The following is a 24,568-nucleotide window of genomic DNA, read 5'->3' as shown; positions in this document are numbered from 1 at the left end:
CACAACTTTCTGACTCAGGCATGAGTGCTACTACTTCAAATGCAAATAAGAAATATTAAGCACTTCAATAGTCTTTTTAAGCATGGGGTGCTGATTATCTCATGGTTAATTGTATTGGAAGAATTAGTGAGCCAGATAAAGAAGAACCAACATTCATATTTGAGTGAAAAGCGTTCTGTCTTATATTATAGTTCACCTTATTATCTTGTTTCCAATATGTTCTTCTTCCCCAGCCTCCTTCCAATTTTTGTTATTTAAACTTGAATTGTGCTCTTCTTCGATCAAACTTACCAGAATCTATCTATCTTAACCTTTTTCTGTTTTCAAAAGTAACTTTAAAACCTTTAATTTACCTTTTTTTATTCCACCTTGTCCCATTTTAGAGGTGGTAGTCGGTTTCAAAAACTGGGTTTTCATTGGTGGAAGCCAGACTTAACAGTTTTCCAGCCAGTCAAGCCTTGGGTCTTACAGAGAATTGACCCAGCATCCACGGTCTTTAGGGGGAGAGAATTCCACACCTCCACTGCCCTTTGTGTGAATAAGTGCTTCCTGATTTCTTCCTGAATGACCTGGCTCTTATTTTAAGTTTATGCTCCCTTGTTCTGGATTCCCCCACCAGGGGAAATAGCTTATCTGTATCTACCCTATTAAACCTTTTATAATTTGAAACACCTTAATTATATCACCCCTCAACCTTCTAAACCCAAGGGAATATAACCCACGTAAATGCAACCTGTCCTCATAATTTAACCTTTTAAGCTCTGGTAATCATTTTGGTGAATACAGTCAACATACTGATGTCATAAATGTTATCAAGGTAATCTCTGACACGTAAAAACATGTCAAAACAGAAAGAGACTCTTACCGAATTAGTAAACCTGTCAGTGGCCCAAGTGCCTAACAGTAAATTCGTTGACAGTACTTTATCAAGAAAAGTTTGCCAGTTCCCACACTGCCATTAATTTCAATGGATCGCAGGCTGTGGAACATAGGAAGGAACATAGGAACAGGAGTAGGACATTCAGCCCCTCGAGCCTATTCTACCATTCAATTAGATCATGGCTGATCTCTATCTCAACTCCATTTACCGCCTTTGGTTCCGTAACCCTTAATATCCTTGCCTAACAACAATCTATCAATTTCAGCTTTGAAATTTTCAATTGACCCCAGCTTTTTGGGGGAGAGAGTTCCAGATTTGCACTACCCTTTTTTGAAGAAGTGGTTCCTGAACGTCCTAGCTTTAATTTTAAGGTTATACCCCCTTATTCTGGACACCCCCGCCAGAGGAAATAGTTTCTCTCTAGCTACCCTTTCAAATCCTTTAATCATCTTAAACACCTCAATTAGATCACCCCTTAATCTTCTATACTCAACAACAACAACTTGCATTTATGTAGCACCTTATAACATAGTAAAACATCCCAAGGAGCTCAAGGGAATACAAGCCTAGTCTATGCAACTCTCCTCATAATTTAACCCTTTTAGCCCCGGCATCATTCTAGTGAATCTGTGCTGCACCCCCTCCAGTGCACCCATAATTACCATATGAGCTGGCTGTCTGTGAGGCGTCTTCTTGCAATGCACAAAATTTACCCTCAACTGCTAGCAGTTCTAAAAAGAGGATTTGTCATTCGGGCATTCTTTGTTTTGTTAAAACTACGAGCGCTGACAATATAAATGGGGCAAGCGGCTTGGAACAGTTACTGAGCCTCTACTGAGTGCAGAAGCAGACTTAACATTAGTAGAAATGCGTTAATATAAACCAGAATACTCTAGCATTCAAGTGTGCATTTTAGTTCCTGACCCTCACACTATCTGGCTAACTAACCCTCTCGAGACGATTCCCTTGACAGTGCACTCAGCATCCTCAAATTATTGAGAATAGCAGCAGATGAACAGGTTACTGATAATGTATAATGGGCTAGATGTTTCTCAGACACTTAACTGCTGGGTTCCTGCTGGCTTTAATTTTAAAGACTCCAAAATCCTGGTGCTATGTTTGACAAATTGAGATAAACTATGTTCTAGATTAACATTTCCACATGTAGCAATCATGCCATTTTTAAGACTACCATTTATAGACATCTCGAATGAAAACGTTTTCCATCAGCAGGGTTAATGCATGCACTTAATTCAATTATTTTACTGAACTGCTAGAAAACCTCAAGAAAAAAATCCTTCAAGGTTTGACAAAGCTGATTAAAGAGAGACTTCCATTTTCCACTTTAATAAGCTTGTAGAAAATCAAATGTTAACAGATCTAACAAAATATTTCAATCTTCAGATATTTAATGGAGGGGGGGGAGGGGAATCCATTTTGAATATTTAATTGACGATTATTAAGTTGTGCTGCACCATTTTTCTTACTGAGAACAGTGAAGGGCCAAGACCCAAGAGTAACGGTCAGACGATGCCAAGTTTGATTGTTAAAAGAGCGCAGATTGTAGGAAGAAGGAAGGGAAGACTGAGGGAGGTTTAGAGTTCGATAGTTTTACGGTCCTGGGATAGAAATAAATAGAGTAGGAGATAGTGTGATATCGCTGGCATAGTCCAGTATTAATTTTGTTCATAATAACACAAGTATCCTGAAGAATGTGTGGGACACATTGAGTTACCGGGGCCCACAAAAAAAATGCTTGAGGCTGTATTTCCAAACTAGAAAACTTTACTTACAAGGGCCTTTGCTGCCTCAGGCATTGCTTCCCATCTGGTGCTAAGACTAGTGCAATGTATATAAATAGTTACAGGAGGGTTGCCAACCCACCAGAATTGCCCTGGAATTTCCATGAATTAAATATTAATCTCCTGGACACTGCTGCAAGCAACCCAGGAGGAAAAAAATCAAAAGGGCATTAAAAAAATGGTATGATTTTTAAATTTTCTTTGAACACTTTTCTTTATTAGTTATAAAAAATATTGGAAATGGGGGGTGGGTGGTGGGGGGGGGGGAAGCTGTTTGACTGGGTGGGGCGGTTGGAGGCGGGAGTTCATGTGTTGAAACCTCCAGGAATACGTCCAACCTGAGTTAGCAACCCTAGTTACAGGCTATACACCAGATGGGGCTGTTCTAGGAATTTAATATAAGATGGTTGTTAGCTACTTCAGCATAGTAATTCCTCTTCCCTGAAAAGAGATACTAACCTAGGGATTTCTGATCCTGCACCAATCAGTTTCCATGACTACACTCAAATGAGTGTTTCCTCCCAATATTCAGGACTTGTATACCTTGTATATTCCTTGTGAGCCCCCGGCCAGACAGAGTGCCGCTTAATGAAGCCTAGTCATGAGTTCAACAGCTGAGGTCAACTTAATTCACTCGTCTAAACTACAGCATTCTGAGCTGAGACAGAGGGAAGGGGTTTGTGCCAGAAAGTTCCTCTAATGATTTAATGATACTGGCCCTAACTGGTGCTGCAGGACATCAGTGAAAGGAGTCTTGTCCTCTTGGATTCTGGAGGGCACTGTTCCAAATTCTGTCCTGCTGTAGATACCTTCTCAGGTTCAGTGGTGTCATTTGTTCCCATAAGCAGTCTGAGCATCTTTTATGGGGGTTGACTCACACTGCCCTATATCTACTTGCATGGTAACATAACCTGCCGGGGGGGGGGGGGGGGGGAGGGGCTGGGAATGGGGTGTAACATTAATACTCCCTGAATGTTCACGTCTTTTGCACATGTTATTCTTCAATATTTCCAAAGACAGACCGAGTTAACAATTGGTGAGGTGAGGCTTGATACAAATTGTTTTATTTCACCATGAACATATAGAGCAATAATTATGATCAGATTCACAAAGTTCAGTCAGTACATAAGAACATAAGAACATAAGAACATAAGAAATTGGAGCAGGAGTAGGCCAATCGGCCCCTCGAGCCTGCTCCGCCATTTAATAAGATCATGGCTGATCTGATCCCAACCACAAATCTAAAGAACACAAGAAGTCGGAGCAGGACCCGGCCACATAGCCCCTGGGCCCTCTCCGCCACCCACAGGGCATTGACCGATCCGAACTCAGCTTCATGTCCAATTTCCTGCCCGCTCCCCATAACCCCTAATTCCCTTTACTTCGAGGAAACTGTCTATTTCTGTTTTAAATTTATCTAATGATGTAGCTTCCACAGCTTCCTGGGGCAGCATATTCCACAGACCTACCACCCTCTGAGTGAAGAAGTTTCTCCTCATCTCAGTTTTGAAAGAGCAGCCCCTTATTCTAAGATTATGCCCCCTAGTTCTAGTTTCACCCATCTTTGGGAACATCCTTACTGCATCCACCCGATCAAGACCCCTCACAATCTTATATGTTTCAATAAGATCGCCTCTCATTCTTCTGAACTCCAATGAGTAGAGTCCCAATCTACTCAACCTCTCCTCATATGTGCGCCCCCTCATCCCCGGGATTAACCGAGTGAACCTTCTTTGTACTGCCTCGAGAGCAAGTATGTCTTTTCTTAAGTATGGAGACCAAAACTGTATGCAGTATTCCAGGTGCGGTCTCACCAATACCTTATATAACTGCAGCAATACCTCCCTGTTTTTATATTCTATCCCCCTAGCAATAAAAGCCAACATTCCGTTGGCTTTCTTGATCACCTGCTGCACCTGCATACCAACTTTTTGATTTTCTTGCACTAGGACCCCCAGATCCCTTTGTACTGCAGTACTTTCCAGTCTCTCGCCATTAAGAAAATAACTTGCTCTCTGATTTTTCCTGCCAAAGTGCATAACCTCACATTTTCCAATATTATATTGCATCTGCCAAATCTCCGCCCACTCACCCAGCCTGTCTATATCCCCTTGCAGGTTTTTTATGTCCTCCTCACTCTCTACTTTCCCTCCCATCTTTGTATCATCTGCAAATTTTGATATGTTGCACTCGGTCCCCTCCTCCAAATCGTTAATATAGATTGTAAAGAGTTGGGGACCCAGCACCGACCCCTGTGGAACACCACTGGTTACTGGTTGCCAGTCCGAAAATGAACCATTTATCCCAACTCTCTGCTTCCTGTTTGATAACCAATCCTCCACCCATGCCAGAATATTACCCCCAATCCCGTGATTTTTTATCTTAAGTAATAATCTTTCATGTGGCACCTTGTCGAATGCCTTCTGGAAGTCTAAATACACTACGTCCACTGGTTCCCCTTTATCCACCCTATACGTTATATCCTCGAAGAACTCAAGCAAATTTGTCAGACATGACTTCCCCTTCATGAAGCCATGCTGACTTTGTCCTATTAAATTATGCTTATCTAAATGTTCCGTTACTGTCTCCTTAATAATAGACTCCAAAATTTTACCCACCACAGATGTTAAGCTAACTGGCCTATAATTTCCAGCCTTCTGCCTACTACCCTTTTTAAATAACGGTGTTACATTAGCAGTTTTCCAATCTGCCGGGACCTCTCCTGAGTCCAGGGAATTTTGGAAAACTATCACCAAAGCATCCACAATCCCTACTGCCACTTCCCTCAAGACCCTAGGATGGAAGCCATCAGGTCCAGGGGATTTATCCGCCTTGAGTCCCATTATTTTACTGAGTACCATCTCCTGAGTGATTTTAATCGTATTTAGCTCCTCCCCCCCGAGAGTCCCCTGTTTGTCCAGTGTTGGGATATTCTTAGTGTCCTCTACTGTAAAGACTGAAACAAAATATTTGTTCAGCATTTTTGCCATCTCCATGTTTCCCACCATTAATTTCCCGGTCTCATCCTCTAAGGGACCTATGTTTGCCTTAGCCACCCTTTTTCTTTTTATATAACTATAGAAACTCTTGCTATCTGTTTTTATATTTTTTGCTAATTTCTTTTCATAATCTAACTTCCCTTTCTTAATCAATCCTTTAGTTACTTTTTGCTGTCTTTTGAAGAATTCCCAATCTTCTATCCTCCCACTAAGTTTGGCTACCTTATATGTCCTTGTTTTTAGTCGGATACTATCCTTGATTTCTTTACTTAGCCACGGGTGGCTGTCATTTCTTTTACACCCTTTTTTCCTCAGTGGAATATATTTATTTTGAAAGTTGTAAAATAACTCCCTAAATGAACACCACTGCTCATGTACCGTCTTACCCTTTAATCTATTTTCCCAGTCCACTTTAATCAATTCCGCTCTCATACCATCATAGTCTCCTTTATTCAAGCTCAGTACGCTTGTTTGAGAATCAACCTTCTCACCCTCACTTACACGCAACCATACATCATGATACAAAATAAGGAAACTGCCACACTTCCCCACATCAGTGGGTCATCTTGCTTGACTTAAACATGAAGTCTTCAGCATTTCTGACTTTCTCAGCCTCCCTAAACCTTTCACAGCTCTCTGTTTAAAAGCCTGACTGCACCCTTAAGCCTTTTTTTTAAAAAAAGCCCGTATGTTGCATGTTAATTTATTGATACACAAGATGAGCAGGTTGATCACATTTACTTGCAACATCTGAAGACTACTTATTTACTTTCAGGACAAAACAGAATTTTAAAAATGAACACAACTGGACTGGAAGAGAACCCAGATATTGCAAACCCTTGACTTCTATTGAGGAAGCCATGCTGGATGTCATTGACTATGAGACTATCAAGGTGAAGCCAGAGCTTCCCCCGAGCTCATGGCTAGTACATACTGTTCTCATCAAACCTTGTCCCCCTACTCACTCACTTACACGCAACCATACATCAATGTTGCAATGTATGCAACGTTTGAAGTTGTGATTTGAATCATAGAATGTTACACGCAAATAAGCTGGCCATTGATCCCATTAAGTCTGTGCTAATGTTTTGCTCTGCGTGAACTAGCTAGTCTACTCCCAAAGTCCTGCTGTCTCCCGAGACCTTTTAATATTGCTCTTTTTCAAGCAACTATCTAATTCCCTATTAAAAGAATTTATGGACTCTGCTTCAACAGTGGTTCGGGGCAGAAATTCTAATCATGCTCCATGTGGAGATTTTTATTAACTTTCCCTTTAAATCTTTTTGTGATTATCTTAAATTTATGCCCTCGTGTTACTGACTTGCCGACTAAAGGAAACAATCTATCACTATTTACCTTATTATAACCCTCTGTAATCTATCACTATTTACCTTATTATAACCCTCTGTAATCTATCACTATTTACCTTATTATAACCCTCTGTAATCTATCACTATTTACCTTATTATAACCCTCTGTAATCTATCACTATTTACCTTATTATAACCCTCTGTAATCTATCACTATTTACCTTATTATAACCCTCTGTAATCTATCACTATTTACCTTATTATAACCCTCTGTAATCTATCACTATTTACCTTATTATAACCCTCTGTAATCTATCACTATTTACCTTATAACCCTCTCAATATTCTTTCAGACAACCCTTGATCTTCTTGGGCCGAGTGAAAAAAGCCCTAATTTCTCATTTCTCTCTTCATAACCGTAACCTTTCATCAATGGTAACGTCCTAGTGAATCTATACTGCACCTTTTTCCATTGCTTCTGTATCCTTCACATAATGGGGACTCTAAAACTCTGCGCAGCACCGCAACTGCAGTTCAATTAAGGTCTTGTACAAGTTCAACTAAGTTCAACGTCACCCGCTTGCTTTTGTATTCTGTACTTCTGGATACAAAACCAAGAATTCCGTTTGCCTTTTTACGGCCTTATCTATTTGTGCTGCCACCTTTAATGACCTGTCATTAAGATCCCTCTGCTCCTTTGCTCCTATTAAAATCCAAACCATTTAACGCGTATTTCCTTTCTCTATTTTAATTTCCAAAATGTATTACTTCCCATTTTTCTACATTGAACAGCATCTGTCCATCCTCCAACCCAACTATGTCCTACTGAAGTCTTTCCCAATTCTTGTTACAATTTGCCATATCCCACCCCCATTTTGGTGCCATCAGCAAATTTCAATATTGTTCCCTAGGTCCAGATCATTCAGTCTATAGAGTAAATAAGTTCAGCCCCAAAACAGTCTTGTGGGACACCACTCACCATGTCTTTCCAGTTTGAGAAACTTCCTTTTACCCCTGCCCTTTGCCTTCTGCCCTCCAACCATCTCTATCACATGGTCACATTCCCCTTAATTCCTTGTGCCGTTATCTTTCCCCTTAATCTTTTAACTGGTACCCAAATGCTGTTTAAAAAACAGATAAACCAAATCCACCGCATTTCCTTTATCTGTCTTCTCTGCTGTTTCTTCAAAGAATTCTAGAAGATTGGCCAAGCATGAGCTGCCTGTTAGAAATCTGTGCTGCCTGACCTTGATTAACTCCTGTTTCTTGAAATTGCCTGTTTAGCAATTTTATCCCGGTGGCAGCATTATAACATACATTCTGCTTCTGTATTTTGTAAGGAATCTTACAACACCAGGTTATAGTCCAACAGTTTTATTTGAAAATCACAAGCTTTCGGAGGTTATCTCCTTCGTCAGGTGAGTGAGTGAAAGGTTCTCAAATCGCATATCTTATATTAGGCTGGGACACGATCACACCAATCAAAGGTGTCGTTGGTGTTCAGACAGGTTAGCCACGAAAAACAGTACATTCCCAGTATACTGAATACACAATAGGTCAGATTACACAGACAAAGAGAGAAAGAGACCCGAAAGGCAGAGAGAGAGAGAGAGAGAGAATGTCCAGTTGTATTAAAAACAGATAACTTTTTTTTCCTGCTGGTGGGGTTACATGTAGCGTGACATGAACCCAAGATCCCAGTTGAGGCCGTCCTCATTGGTGCGGAACTTGGCTATCAATTTCTGCTCGACGATTTTGCGTTGTCGTGTGTCTCGAAGGCCGCCTTGGAGAACGCTTACCTGAAGATCAGTGGCTGAATGTCCTTAACTGCTAAAGTGTTCCCCGGCTGGGAGGGAACCCTCCTGTCTGGCGATTGTTGTGCGGTGTCCATTCATCCGTTGTCGCAATATCTGCATGGTCTCGCCAATGTACCATGCTCCGGGGCATCCTTTCCTGCAACGTATGAGGTAGACAACGTTGGCCGAGTCACAGGAGTATGAACCATGTAGCTGGTGGGTGGTGTCCTCTCGTGTGATGCTGGTATCTGTGTCGATGATCTGGCATGTCTTGCAGAGGTTACCGTGGCAGGGTTGTGTGGTATTGTGGACGCTGTTCTCCTGAAAGCTGGGTAATTTGCTGCGAACGATGGTCTGTTTGAGGTTGGGTGGCTGTTTGAAGGCGAGTAGTGGAGGCGTGGGGATGGCCTTAGCGAGGTGTTCGTCGTCATCGATGACATGTTGAAGGCTGCGGAGAACATGGCGTAGTTTCTCCGCTCCGGGGAAGTACTGGACGACGAAGGGTACTCTGTTGGTTGCGTCCCGTGTTAGTCTTCTGAGGAGGTCTATGCGATTTTTCGCTGTGGCCCGTCGGAACTGTCGATCGACAAGTCGAGCGTCATATCCCATTCTTACGAGGGCGTCTTTCAGCGTCTGTCGGTGTCCATCGCGTTCCTCCTCGTCTGAGCAGATCCTGTGTATTCGCAGGGCCTGTCCATAGGGGATGGCCTCTTTAACGTGGTTAGGGTGGAAGCTAGAAAAGTGGAGCATCGTGAGGTTGTCCATGTATTTTGTAGGCTTGGAAAAACAGTCTTTCCAGCAGAGCCAGTAGCCCTAAGCAAGCCAGCATGTGACAGCACTCTGTATCACTCTTACCATATGTTATAAGCACCAGCACTGCTACACATCCCTAGGAGGATGTGCATAGTGAGCTTGAGAAGGGTGCACTGAGTGGGGTGGTGGCAAAGGAGGAAGGGAACTGAAGCATGCTACGTTCCATCCTCAGTGCCAATGATACGGATTCAGACCTCATGGAGCCTGCATATGAAAGGAGATTGTCATCTGTGTCGACCATGGCACACTGGGAGCACTCTCACCTCTGAGTTAGAAGATCATGAGTTCAAGTCTCACTCCAGAGACTTGAGCACAAAATCTAGGCTGACACTCCCAGTGCAGTATTGAGGGAGTACTGCATTGTCAGAGATGCCGTCTTTTGGAAGAGACGTTAAACCGGTGGACATAAAAGATCCCATGACACTATGAAGAAGAGCAGAAGAGTTCTCCTGATGTCCTGGCTAATATCCCTCAACCAACATCACTAAAACAGATTATCTGGTCATTATCACATTGCTGTTTGTGGGGCCTTGCTGTATGCAAATTGGCTGCCACATTTTCTACTTTACAACAGTGACTGCAAAGTGTATTGCGTTGTCCTGAGGTCATGAAAGGTGCTATCTAAATGCAAGTTCTGTCTTTGTTTCTTTGCCTTCAAATAAGTCCAGTACAGATGATTGTCTTAAAGGTTAAAGCATCATGGCTGCTGTCTGGAAAGCAGGCACTAACTTGAATGATATGGTGTTGTTGACTAATGACTAGCTGCACATTGATGGAGTAGAATCACTTTCTGTTCATGTAAGCCATTGCATTGTGCCTAGGGGCCTGGATGGCTACATGGGTACTATCAGTGATCCTCCGGACTTTGGGAAATCAAGCACTACAGTGAGGCAAAGCAGCCCAGCCATGCTATGTCAGGCAGAAAGGCAATGAAAACGCTGCTCCTGCTCAACAGTACATCAATCACCTGTTTGATACGTCTGGAAATCAATGCCTGAAAGGGTGGTGAAAGCAGATTCAATAGTAACTTTCAAAAGGGAATTGGATATAAAAAATTACATAGAATGTACAGCACAGAAACAGGCCATTCAGCCCAACTGGTCTATGCTGATGTTTATGCTCCACATGATCCTCTCTTTATCTAACCCTATCAACATATCCTTCTATTCCTTTCTCAGAAAAATAAAAAAATGCAGGGTTGTGGAGAAAGCAGGGGAGTGGGACTAATTGGCTAGCCCTTTCAAAGGGCTGGCCGAATGGCTTCCTTCTGTGCTGTATCATTCTACGATTCTATCTATGGATAGCAGGTTGGCTGAACCTCCAAGCTAGCCTGGAAGGAACTGAAGGTATAAAAGGTGAGGGCCGTAGTCACCTTGACTGTCACTGGCAGTGCTGTCCCTGCGGTAGAGAGTGGCCGTTGGTCTCTTTAAAACAAACAACTCTGTGACTTGCCTGTCAGCTGAACCTAAGGCTGCAGACGTACTGTCCCCAGCTGTGCCTGACTCTGTAGATACAATCCATGGCATATTGGCAGCTGTGGCCAATTTACCTCTGATGACACTTGATATCCCCGACCAGCCCTCCTTTCTTCAAGGGAGAAGGAAGCACTGAAAACAATCCACCTACTTTACAAGTATTCAGATCCAAAAAGAAATCAATGCGGCCGCTTTAAGGGATCAGTTCCTGGCACACGAGGACCTGGTTGGCTTTTAACGCCCATTTAGTTGATTATACACGCGGTGCCTGGGGACAGGAAAATTGTGGGCTCTCCCGCTAAGTGGGGAGGCATTAGCAGATTTTCATTGATAATGAGGTAAACTCCCATTCTGTGCAAGAACAGGGAAAGCATTACGGGAATTTACAACAGCGTAAATTTCAGCCGGCAGGAAGCGAATGAGTTCAGTAACTCACAAAATTGCTTCCCTCGCCTGCACATACACCCTCAGGAATTGCCAGGCTATTGTTTCTGAGTTATTCAATTATTAATTAATTTGATCTTTTATCCCTTTTATCTATTTCCTGAACTCCTGCATGGTACAATATAGGAATAAATAAATCCATTGGCTATGATAGCAGTTATAAACTTTGACTCTTTATAGAATTGATGGGTGTTGGCAGAATAGTACCTTTGTTTTTAATTATTTGTAGCTGAGAAACTCTTTGGGAACAAAAGTTTGGCCTTTTTCCAGAGTTTTGGAAGGTTTTAATGCAATGCTTCCCACATTCATTGGCCTGTAGGCGCCATCTAGTGTTGTCTTTTGGAGGAGCTTCAGTGAACTGGAAATAGTTAGAATGGCAGCACTGAAGAGGGAATCAGTATGGGCCGGATTTGCTGAAGTGGGGCATCTCACAGCATACGCCGTTAGTAAGACTTTGTCCTGCACCTTTCAGCTGGAAAGTTTTTGCGCCTTAACTTGCTGGAAGTGCGAGCTGATAACGGTGTGGCGAGGACAACAGGGCATCTGGGATCTTAGTGAAGGGCCGGACCAACAGTGCATCTCCTTAACCAGTGTGATTTAAGGATTGAGAAAGAAACAGAGGAACGACGGAGAAGGAGAGTGAATTAGAGTCAAATCACATACAGAAAGAGGAATAAAGAGAGGGAAAGAAAGATTGGATTAAGAGAGAGCGAAAAGAAAGAAAAAATGTAACTATTTAAAATTTGAATTTTTTTAGGTTTACTACCTGCAGGAATGAGATTGATCAGTTTAAATTGTTCCCATTCTGGGTTGATTGGCGTTGCATTAACAATTATCATATTGTTAAAAAAGATACTTACGCTGATAATTACCAGACTTAACTTCCTGCGGCGAGTTTAATCCGCAATTAATGTGCAAATCCAGCAAGTTCTTAAAAATGACAGGGAGGCTAAGGGCAAGATGCCGTTTTTGCGAAGCAAACAGCGGAGTGGCGTAAATCGACCAGCACGTTCTGGAGATTTGCATCTTACAGAGTATCTCTTCATCCCCTGAACTTGCTGGCCGATATTCACATTAATAACGGCGAGTGTCATTAACGTGCCATTCTTTTTCCAGCAAGATCCGGACCTGTGTGTCACTGAATAAGAAACTCATTGTGCTCAATCTCCTAATATAGTCCTGTATATTAAAAGGTAGACAGTTACCACAACACAACACAGCTGCCAGTGAAATGTAACCACCTGGAGTGTTTAAATGGCCTCTGTACTGTGCACAAAACAAGCCTGAAATGTAATTTTACAGAGTTCGTAGTTCATGAAGCAACCTATGCTTCTAACACAGTGTACTCAATACCAATGCGCCAGGTGAGGTATTGGACTTTTTATCATGTATACTTTTATTTATCTTTCCCTTCTCTCAGTGGCTTCTCTCTGCAGTTCCCAGCAGCGAGTATAGGCTGAGTGGCCTAGTGCAGGTCTCTACCAGTGTTGTTTGGTTCACGCTCTAAGGTGAATGAAGACAGTGCAAATTCAGTCAGTCTCTGATTTTTTTTTAACCTGTTTCCCAGTGCTGTCCTCTGCGGAAGGACCTCGCCAATCAGCACCTCCTCAGGTGGCTGAGACATGATCTGGAATCCACCATTTTGGGGTGAAATCTGGCTCTCTTTGGGCAGAGAAGTTTTGTACCAGTATGGTACAATCCTAAGCTGTTTATTCTGCTTGTACTATTATCACAAACAAAGTTTAAATTGACTTGAAGAGTTTTTTTAAAAATATATTGTAATGTTTGGATCATGACAGGAAGAAGCTGACATCTCGTTTACAGGAGGCTGAAGAGGCAGTGGAGGCAGCCCAGGCCAAATGCTCCAGTCTGGAGAAAACCAAACAACGGCTGCAAGTAGAGGTGGAGGAGCTGAGCATTGACCTAGAGAAAGTGAGTCTCCACCGTATAACTCGAGAATGATTGCTGGGAGCGATAACAAAGCAGCAATCTCAGCCAGCAGCTCGAATGATATCTATCAGACAGGCAAAAAATGAGTGGCTTATAATCATTGTTTAACCACTGGATGTTGCTTTGTACTCATTCCGATGCACCTGTTACTTTTTTTTATAGAAGTTGGAGTTAACAGGGTGTTTTGTTTCCTGCAGATCACTCCCCTCACCCTCTCCCAAAAATAGTCAGTAATGCTGGGGTACAGTTTCATGATTGTTTGTGGGGGTCTGGTACTGTGCCCCAGTGATTATTCTTCACTGGTGAGTGTTGGCAAATGGGCTAATCTAGCCTGACCCTATCCTGTCCCGACATCCATACAGATGTGCTCCCCCATGCCAAGGGTGGCAAAACAGAAATCCAGAGCGGAAAACGCTCAGTAGATTTATCTTTCTCCCTCCTTCCCAGCCCAAGTCCAGACATGAGCTCCTCTTAGCAGACTGTGAACTCCTCTCACAAAGGCCTCAGGTGGCAATCTGCTCCCTACATTCACCGACTTGCAGGTGCGCTCTGCATAACGTACGTGGGCTCTCAAACATTTGTTTGATATATTTCAGTTTTCACTAAGTCACTGAAATCAATAGGAGTTCATTTGCTAAATTTGCGGAGCAGGCTCGAGGGGCCGTATGGCCTACTCCTGCTCCTGTTTCTTCCGTAACTCGAAATTTGATGCTTGATTTTCCACAGCAGTCAATGTACTATCAGTTGAATTTTCTGTGAATTTTGACCGTAACTATTACTTACATTTCCCACAGTTTATGAAGCTTGTTGATGTGGCTCAGTGGTTGTGCTCTCACCTCTGAGTTAGAAGGTTGTGAGTTCAAGTCCCACTCCAGAGACTTGAGCTTATAATCTAGGCTGACACTTCAGTTCAGTACTGAGGGAGTGCTGCACTGTCTGAGGTGCCGTCTTTCAGATGTAAAAGATCCAACTGCACTATTTCAAAGAAGCGCAAGGGAGTTCTTCTGGTGTCCTGGCCAATATTTATCCCTCAACCAACATCACTAAAACATTGGCATTGCTGTTTGTGAGACCTTGCTGTGTGCAAATTGGCTGCTGTGTTTCCTACATTACAACAGTGATTATATTTCAAAAAGTACTTTGTTGGCTGTAAAGCATTTTGGGATGACCTGAGGTTATGAAAGGCGCTATATAAATACAAGTCTTTCCTTTTTTGATGAATTCCAAACCTGAGGTGATTTTAAATAGTATTATAAAATAGCTGAGTTCCGAAGCCACGTTAAAAAAAATCTGCCGCAAAATTAGTTATTAGTTAAAATCGTAAGAGAATGGCTGCAAAGGGAACAAGTTTTTAAAAACTGGGGTATTTATTGGTTGAAAACTGCCTTTAAAGGGTGATATTAGTGCACTGGTCATAGCTCTGACTAGCTTTTAATGCATTATATTAACAAGAGGGTTGGTAAATGAGTAGTGATCCCCGCCCCCCGAGCGTGACGGCAAACCAGCATTGGAAGGGTTAATACTTTCACCATTCGGTACCAGTACCAGTTCACAACTTTTGGATGGTTGCAAGTTTTCAACCATGCTCATGTTGGCTTAATGTACTCGACTACAGAACCTGGTGCAAGATTGTGGTTTCCCCATGGTAAGATCTAAATCCTAATCCGAACCGTTACCCTAACACAAACTGTGATCCAAACCGTTATCCTCTTCCAAGACATAACCTAAGCTATGGGTTATTTTTATTTAACGGAGATTTCAAAGGTACATTAAAAATGGAGATGACTTCAAGTCTCGGGGTGCCATGGATAAATAGAGATTAGGATCAAACTAAAGTTGAAGAAGAGGACGTATGGAAACTATAGGTATGATAAAAATAAGAGAGAATACAAGAAAATCGTGATAGACGTTAAGAGGGATAGGAGGGAGTATGAGGAGAGAATCTCAAAAAATATTGGAAAGAACAATAATGTATTACATAAGAACATAAGAAATAGGAGCAGGAGAAGGCCATATGGCCCCTCGAGCCTGCTCCGCCATTCAATCAGATCATGGCTGATCTTCGACCTCAGCTGCACTTTCCTGCCTGATCCCCATATCCCTTGATTCCCCTAGAGTTCAAAAATCTATCTATCTCAGCCTTGAATATATTCAATGACTCAGCATCCACAGCCCTCTGGGGTAGAGAATTCCAAAGATTCACAACCCTCTTAGTGAAGAAATTCCTCCTCATCTCAGTCTTAAATGGCCAACCCCTTATCCTGCAACTATGCCCCCTAGTTCAAGACTCTCCAGCCATGCGAAACAACCTCTCAGCATTTACCCTGTCAAGCCCTCTCATAATCTTTTATGATTCAATAAGATCACCTCTCATTCTTCTAAACTCCAGAGAGTATAGGCCCATTCTACTCAACCTCTCCTCCTAGGACAACCCTCTCATCCCAGGGATTAATCTAGTGAACCTTTGTTGCACTGCCTCTAAGGCAAGTATATCCTTAGATAAGGAGACCAAAACTGTGCGCAATACTCCAGGTGAGGTCTCACCAAAGCCCTGTACAACTGTAGTGAGACTTCCTTACTCCTGTACTCCAACCCCCTTGCAATAAAGGTCAACATTCCATTTGCTTTCCTAATTGCTTGCTGTACCTGCATGCTAACATTTTGTGTTTCTTATACCAGGACACCCAAGTCTCTCTGAACACCAACATTTAATAGTTTCTCACCATTTGAAAAATACTCTGTTTTTCTATTCTTCCTACCAAAGTGAATAACCTCACATTTCCCCAGATTATACTCCATCTGCCACCTTCTTGCCCACTCACTTAACCTGTCTATATCCCTTTGCAGACTCTTTGTGTCCTCCTCACAGCTTACTTTCCCACCTAGCTTTGTATCGTCAGCAATCTTGGATACATTACACTCGGTCCCTTCATCTAAGTCATTAATGTAGATTGTAAATAGCTAGGACCCAAGCACAGATCCCTGCGGCACCCCACTAGTTACAGCCTGGCGACCTGAAAATGACCCGTTTATCCCTACTCTCTGTTTTCTGTCTGTTAACCAATCCTCGATCCATGCTAATATATTTCCCCCAACCTCATGAGCCCGTATTCTATAAATATAGCAGTAAAAAGAGTATTGTTAAATGTGAAGTTGGACTCCTGAGAGCAGAGGATAAACAGAAATTGTCTGGGATATTTAACAAGTACTTTGCATCAATGTTTACAAAAGTGAAGGATATTTGGGAGGATGCAAATCCTGAATTGGTTAAAAGCAACCTGGGAGATATTATAATAAATAAAAGGAAAATATTAGAGGAGTTAGTTCCATCCTGATGGAAATGGGGGAAGAAATAGTAAAGGCTCTAGAAGTTATAACGCCGATTTTAGCCTAACCCGGCGGGGTGTAAAACGAGCATCGGACCCGAACCCACCCTGTTCTCACCGGGCTGATTAAGTTAAGATTGGGGCGTATATTTCAGGATTAAATTGAGATTGGATGTGTGCTGGTGTGGCCAATGTAATGCCTATTTTCAAAAAGACAATAGAGCTAACCTAGGTAATTACAGGCCAGTTAGTTTAACATCGGTGGTTGGGAAAATTTTGGAACCATTAATTAAAGATTAGGTTACAAATTATTACCAATAATTAGAAACAGCTAACATGGATTTCTGAAAGGAAGGCCAACCTTTAGAAACCTGATAGAGTTCTTTGAGGAGGTGACAGATATGATGAATGGGGAAATGCAGCAGATGTGGTGTACATGGACTTTCAAAGAAAGCCTTTGACAAGGAACCACACAGGAGGCTAATGGAGAAGATTACGCAGTATGGAATTGGTGGAAGGTAGCAGATTGGATTAAAAAGCCAGTAAGAATGGAGGAAACAAAGAGTAGGAGTTGCTCAGATTGACTTGAAGTGGGTGGCCGTGTCCCATAAGACTTTGATCTGGGGCCGCTTCTGTTCCCTGTGAACATCAATGATTTGGATATAGGGCTAGAGGGAGTCGTGTCCTAATTTGCAGACGATACTAAAATAGGAGGCATAATAATTAATTCTGAGGACCAGAAGAAGCTGCAAGGGGATATGGATAAGATGGTGGTATTGGCAAAAAAGAAGCAGATGGAATTCAATGTCAGTAAATGCGAGGTGGTAGGTTTTGATTTAAAAAAAGTAATAATTATACTTTGAATTGGGGAGGTTGGGTGATGTGGAAGAACAGAAGGAGATTAGGTTCACAAGACATTAAAAGCATCTCAAGTGGATAAGGTCATTGAACAAAACTAAAGGAATACTGGCTTTTATAACAAGAGATATAGAATATAAAAGTTGAGATGTAATGATGAGCCTAGTAAGACCACAGTTGGAGTACTTTGTACAGTTTTGGGCTCCAGAGCATAGACACCAAAGGAAGGATGTTGAGGCAATAGAGGGGGAACTGTGCAGATTCACTAAAATGCAGCCTAGTATGAGGAAATACAAATATGAACAAAGATTACAGGGTGAATTGATAGAGACATTTAAAACCATGAAGGGATGGGACGGAGTAGATAGAAACAGATTGAGTAGGTATAGATATAAGATTAAATGTATGAGAGATTTAGGACAGAAAGCAAGAGAAACTCTTTTCCAAGGAGTGGGGGAGGGGTGGGGGGGGCGCTTTGTTAGGCTGAGTGAAGCACAGACCATGACTACATTTAAGAAAAGGATAGCGGTTGAAGGAAAGATGGATAAAGGGATTATGGAAACACCATGGCTACGTGGGATTAGATCTACTGCTCGTGTGGAAGATAAACATTAACACAGGCTGTTTGAGCCAGACAGCCTGTTTCCATGTTGTAATTTCTATAACCTAAACCATTCCCTGACAACTCTTAACGAGAACTGATGCTGAACAGGTTAGAGAAACTAACCCATGTTCATGCACAGCTCTATGAAGCCTATTGCATATATCTGAACATAGAATTGATTTTAATTATCAAAACCGTTTTCCCACTTTCTTTGTCTTATAGGCCAATGCAGCAGGTGCGACCCTGGATAAGAAGCAGCGAATGATTGACAAGCAGATCTCAGACTGGCGTCAGAAGTGTGAGGAGATCCAGACAGAGCTGGAATCCTCGCAGAAAGAGTGCCGGCAGTACGCCACAGAGCTCTTCAAATTGAAGACATCCTACGAAGAGCTGATCGAGCAACTGGACTCACTTAAGCGGGAGAACAAAACACTCCAAGGTAAATATGTGAAAAACCAGGCACAGGTTATCTGAAATATCCAGGAATAAATACAAAATATTGGGGGTGAATTAACATAAATATCAGACAGGAGTGACTATAAAGGATAAACTCAGCAGTTGAGAAATGCATTAAGGAAAAGAAGACAAAGTTTGGGGTATTCAAAAGTACTATTAATGAACAAGATAAGGAGGCCTATATTGATAGGCTGAAAATGTCATTAAAAAACTGATGAGGGTTGTAAAGAGGGCACAGGAAGGAAATATAGCAGCAAGCTTAGAACTCAAAGGTCAAGGCTTCTTTAAGTACTTTATTAGCATGTGCAATTGTTTTGAAATTAATGTTCCTGGAGTTTCCCCCCACACCTCGTCACCCTCCTCACCAGCAACATGATTGGCAACAAGGAGCTTCTCAATGGGAATCCCTCCCCCTGACATGTTTGGAAGAAGAAGAGGAAGTATGGAGGGCTTGCAGATAGAGGTGAACATACCTCATGTTGGCAGACAATCAGTGCATGCAAAGGTTTCTATTCCCAAAGGAAGCCGGGATAGCAGATCATATGTAACACCACTAAGATATATGAGTACCTCACTAACTACTGTTGGACACTTCATTAGAACCACACCAATCACAGCATGTTGTAGATTCAGGGTACTGCACATCAGTGTGATCAGGAACCAGAATGGCCTGATTCACCACACACACGCCAAGATTCCACCAACCACTTCTTCAGGCCCTGGTGCACCTACCTGGCAATGGCTGTGGGGAACTGGCTTCACAAAGTCAAAGTCAGCATGGAGACAAATGTAGAGCTGTGCCATCTTCTGCAAAGACACCTATGGAAAGAAGGAACTTGCATTTATACAGCACCTTTCATGACCTTAGGATGTCTCAAAGCGCTTTACAACCAGTGAAGTACTATTGAAGTGCAGTCACTGTTCTAATGTAGGGAAATGCGGTTAGCCAATTTACACACAGCAAAGTCCCCGAAATAGCAATTAGATAAATGACCAGATAATCTTTTTTAAGTGTTGGTTGAGGGATAAATGTTGACCAGGAAACTGGGGAGAACTCCCATGCTCTTGGTTAGTAAACACCTTTCATGTCCTCAGGACAGCCCAAAGTGCTTTACAGCCAATTAAATACTTTTGAAGTGTGATCACTGTTGTAATGTAGGAAAATGCAGCAGCCAGTTTGTGCACAGCAAGGTCCCACAAACAGCATTGAGATAAAAGACCAATTAGAGGGATAAACATTGGCCAGTACATCAGGGGAACTCCTCTGCTCTTCTAATAGTGCCATGGTATCTTTTACCATGAGAGGGCAGACGGGACCTCGGTTCAACACCTCCTCTGAAAAATGGCACCTCCGATATTGCAGCACTCCCTCAGTACTGCACCAAAGTGTCAGCCAGGATTTTATGCTAAATTCCTGGAGTGAGACTTGAACCCACCATCCTTTGACTCAGAGGCAAGAGTACTACCACCGAGTCAAGGCTGATGCAGGCCATCATTCAGTATAAGACTGGTACTGATGGTAACGGTCGACTATGTCCTGAAACTTAACTCCACCTCTGCAGTCACGTTGCATTGTTGAACTATGGGGATGATGCTGTGGAGTGGCACAGAGGACCACCATCCTTATAGCCACCTCATGCAGCACCATCTGTATTTCAGCAGCCATCGAACAGCTCAGGTCTGCAGACTCGCATCTGCATCTTGGGTTTCTTTCCCCTTCATTTTGACCTGCCTCTTCGTAGTCCCCTGCCTTTAATGAATTGAGATGCCTTCTGATGCACTCCAAACACTTGCAGAATTTTTGACACCCTTTTGTGACACTCCCCTTGAGTTGTTCACATCCCTTTAAAGTTCAGTTACATGCAACTTTCCACTCCCCCCACTAGAGTGCTCCCTACACCTGTCCAAATCTGCATCAGTTGCTATGTTAATAAGCTAATCTAGGAAGAATTGGGTGCAAACATCACGCATCCACTTGAGTCTGTCTAAAACCCACCAATAAAGGATTATATAGTGTGAAATATCGGGATCATATTTGCAAATATCATTATATGAAGAGGAGATAGGAAGCGCAAAGGAGGTTGAGATCTGCAACTTATGGGCACTTTCCTAACGATAACCATTGTTCCCAGGCCAGCTAGAATATGTTCTACCCTAGAGAATAGGGTAGACTCCCTAGGCACCAAACAGGTGCACAGCATTGTTAGGAGTGCTTGGGGTTGCATTTCTAGCTGCTGCCATCGAGGCTTCCGGCAGATGCTGAGGAGCAACAGCCAGAGAGCGCTGAGGCCTTTAGCTCGGTCTTCAGAGGGGGGATGGGGAAGAGGAATAGGGATTGAAACTGCCCAAACTCATTTGAAGCACGACCTTTACAGTCATCGCAGACAATGAGGCGTTTGCTCCAATTATATTGCTCCTTCGTCTTGTGAATAACCGATCACACCTCACTGATGTTTCAGGAGGAAGCATCTGAGTTTTCACTCCTTTCCTGATTTGATTCCACAGAGGAGATTACTGACTTGACGGACCAGCTGGGCGAGGGCGGGAAGAGCGTCCACGAGCTGCAGAAATCCAAGAAGAAACTGGAGATGGAGAAAGAAGAGCTGCAGGGGACTCTCGAAGAGTCGGAGGCAGCACTGGAGGTGAACTGAAGCGAAACTCACTGGTCACTCCCGTTAGTTCCACAAACACAGCAATTCCTTTTGTACCTGTTGAAGGGGAATACCACATGATCAATAGGTGGCCTTTATTGTCCTGTTGAGGGGGAATACCGCACGATCAATAGGTGGCCTTTATTGTCCTGTTGAGGGGGAATACCGCAAGATCGATAGGTGGTCTTTATTGTCCTGTTGAAGGGGAATACCACACGATCAATAGGTGGCCTTTATTGTCCTGTTGCATGTACAGAGAACTTGTCTGAAATCTGCTCTCACCTGTCTTGACTTATTTTTGATAAGGGATACAGACCCTGAAGGGGCAGGAGGCCCTGTGCTTATTTTGTGCCTAAAGAGTATTACATTTATATTTTTGTAAACCAGGATGAAAGGCTGCTCGCTCTGAAGGCTGCTGATTGCTCTGATGTGTGTGCAATGCGGCCTCAAAGACAGAGCAGGGGCGTACGTAACCATTCGAATATTCACCAGTCAGAATGCATGTGGCTGTAGCAGGTGGGGATTTGTCATTATCGACTGACGGTGAAATTTAGCCGTGACTGGGTGGACTGAGGAGACGCAGAATATTGGAGCTTTAAATAAAATTCAGTATTGTGGTACACTGTCCTCTTGTCGATCTGAAGTGCTCAGAGGATCAATGCTCTTGGAGTAAAGGCCCTAGATTTATTTCTGCAGTAACATTGGTGGATCTTGATGCTCCAGTATTAAGTTGCTGTGTTGTGAGCTTCTATGTTATTGTTCTATGATGCATTTACCTCACAGTGCTGCGATTTCAGTGCCAGTGCTGTGAGGTTAATGAGTTGGTGCTGCTGCCTCTGGAGGGGCTAGGACCCACCTCAAGGGATGATGTTCACCGATGACTGAGGGGCAGCAGTACCATCTCAGAAACAACGCAAACTTTGCTTCCTGGTGGACACCATCTTCTGCAGCTGAGAAGCCAGCATTGTGGTGCCCATCGCTGGTCAGTTTGGATCTTTCCCACCTTCAGGGAAGGTACAATCACCAGAAAATAAAGTCATGACTGTCAAACAATACCCTTGTGCTGTGCAATCTTCCCTACCAATGGGACACAACACTGGGAGCCTAGGATATTGACAAAAACTTCTCCTTCAAACATCTGGAAATAAAAAGCTGGTATCAATAAAAGTGACCTTGATCCTGTCGGATTGTCATAAAAACCCAACTGGTCCACTAACATCCTTTAGGGAAGGAAACCAGCTGTCCTTACCCAGTCTGGCCTATATATGACTCCAGTCCCACACTCCCAACGTGGCTGACTCTTAACTGTCCTCTGAAGTGGCCTTGCGAGCCGCTACACTGCAGTGGTTCAAGAAGAAGGCCCACCACCATCTTCTCAAGGGCAGCTAGGAATGGGCAATAAATGCCGGCCTTGCCGGTGACACCCACATCCCGAGAATAAATTAAAAAAACAATTCTGTAATGTGAACCCAGTATTTAACCACGGCTATCACAAACAAACAACTGAATGGTGCTGCTTCCAGTAGTGTACTGGTCCACATCTCCCATTGTGACAGTAGAGAAAAGCCACCCATCGTGTATAAATCCCTTGCAGTTTAGTATACTCACAGTCTAATGTCACTGGAGCCTTTACTGGCAGTCTGTGACAGTAAAATTTTTAGGCATGTAATGAGATTAACTGTGGGAAAAACAGATGCAAGTCTTTTTTTTTAAAACCAAATGTCAATTAGCAATCTGCCAGTCACTTTTATTAAAATGATTTTTTTTAGTAGCCTGGCAGATGGCACATTTTAGTCTAGCAGATTTACAGAATGGAAGAGATATTATGAGCTCATTACTGTAACAATTACCAGCGGGGATCTTTAGGGACACCAGATAACTACTCCTGAGGGTAACCTCCCATTTGAGAGACTAACAGATACAAATGGGAACATGTTTCATGCAGTTTACTGAACAGGTTTGGAAAAAGTATAGTTTTTTAGGTGGTTTTTTGTCCAGTCATTTCCTTTGTTATGGCCCCCATCTTAAATCCCTCAAGTCCAAGGTGCACAGACTTGAGCTTATCTGGCTCACAACTGGTTTATGAATCCATCACCAGAACTGTCTGGACCACTTCGATGTGCTATCAGACCTCACTCTCCTCGGCCAAAAGTGCTCATTACTCCAGGATCATCCTGGTGGGCAAAAGTAACACCCGGCTACTTTTTAAAAATTCGTTCATGGGATGTGGGCGTCGCTGGCGAGGCCAGCATTTATTGCCCATCCCTAATTGCCCTTGAGAAGGTGGCGGTGAGCCGCCTTCTTGAACCGCTGCAGTCCGTGTGGTGAAGGTTCTCCCACAGTGCTGTTAGGAAGGGAGTTCCAGGATTTTGACCCAGTGACGATGAAGGAACGGCGATATACTTCCAAGTTGGGATGGTGTGTGACTTGGAGGGGAACGTGCAGGTGGTGTTGTTCCCGTGTGCCTGCTGCTCTTGTCCTTCTAGGTGGTAGAGGTCGCAGGTTTGGGAGGTGCTGTCGAAGAAGCCTTGGCGAGTTGCTGCAGTGTATCCTGTGGATGGTACACACTGCAGCCACGGTGCGCTGGTGGTGAAGGGAGTGAATGTTTCGGGTGGTGGATGGGGTGCCAATCAAGCGGGCTGCTTTGTCCTGGATGGTGTTGAGCTCCTTGAGTGTTATTGGAGCTACACTCATCCAGGCAAGTGGAGAGTATTCTATCACACTCCTGACCTGTGCCTTGTAGATGGTGGAAAGGCTTTGGGGAGTCAGGAGGTGAGTCACTCACCACAGAATACCCAGCCTCTGACCTGCTCTTGTAGCCACAGTATTTATGTGGCTGGTCCAGTTAAGTTTCTGGTCAATGGTGACCCCCAGGATGTTGATGGTGGAGGATTCGACGATGGTAATGCCGTTGAATATCAAGGGGAGGTGGTTAGACTCTCTCTTGTTGGAGATGGTCATTGCCTGGCACTTGTCTGGCATGAATGTTCTCCGTGACCAACCATCTCCTGAAACTCATTTTTCCTATTCCCTCCACCTTTGCCTCCAACAACAAGGAGTGTGAGGAGCTCACAAATGTCTTTGTCAGTGGCATTGAGACCATCAATTCAGCTGCATTTTCTGCTTCTTCCCTCTTCTTCTCCTTTCCCAAACCTCCCCCAAGGCTTCCCCCTGCCTTAGCCCTGAACTTGTGTCTTTCTCCAG

General features: G+C 43.2%; 1 protein-coding gene across 3 annotated transcripts in view; it reads left to right on the top strand.

Annotated features, from left to right (window-relative positions):
• LOC137341248 (putative uncharacterized protein MYH16) overlaps window positions 1-24,568 on the top strand; it is a 314,830-nt gene that overhangs the window by 239,918 nt on the left and 50,344 nt on the right. For all 3 annotated transcript variants that reach the window (XM_068004337.1, XM_068004334.1, XM_068004335.1), the window contains 3 exons: window positions 13,319-13,451; window positions 18,480-18,696; window positions 21,219-21,355. In XM_068004337.1, the coding sequence (XP_067860438.1) occupies window positions 13,319-13,451; window positions 18,480-18,696; window positions 21,219-21,355 (487 nt within the window). The remainder of the gene's footprint in view (window positions 1-13,318; window positions 13,452-18,479; window positions 18,697-21,218; window positions 21,356-24,568) is intronic.

Source organism: Heptranchias perlo, chromosome 23 (assembly GCF_035084215.1).
Source record: "Heptranchias perlo isolate sHepPer1 chromosome 23, sHepPer1.hap1, whole genome shotgun sequence".
In the NCBI taxonomy this organism is placed as follows: domain Eukaryota; kingdom Metazoa; phylum Chordata; class Chondrichthyes; order Hexanchiformes; family Hexanchidae; genus Heptranchias; species Heptranchias perlo.
Note: the sequence above shows the minus strand (reverse complement) of the source record. Positions and strands in the feature narration are given on the sequence as shown.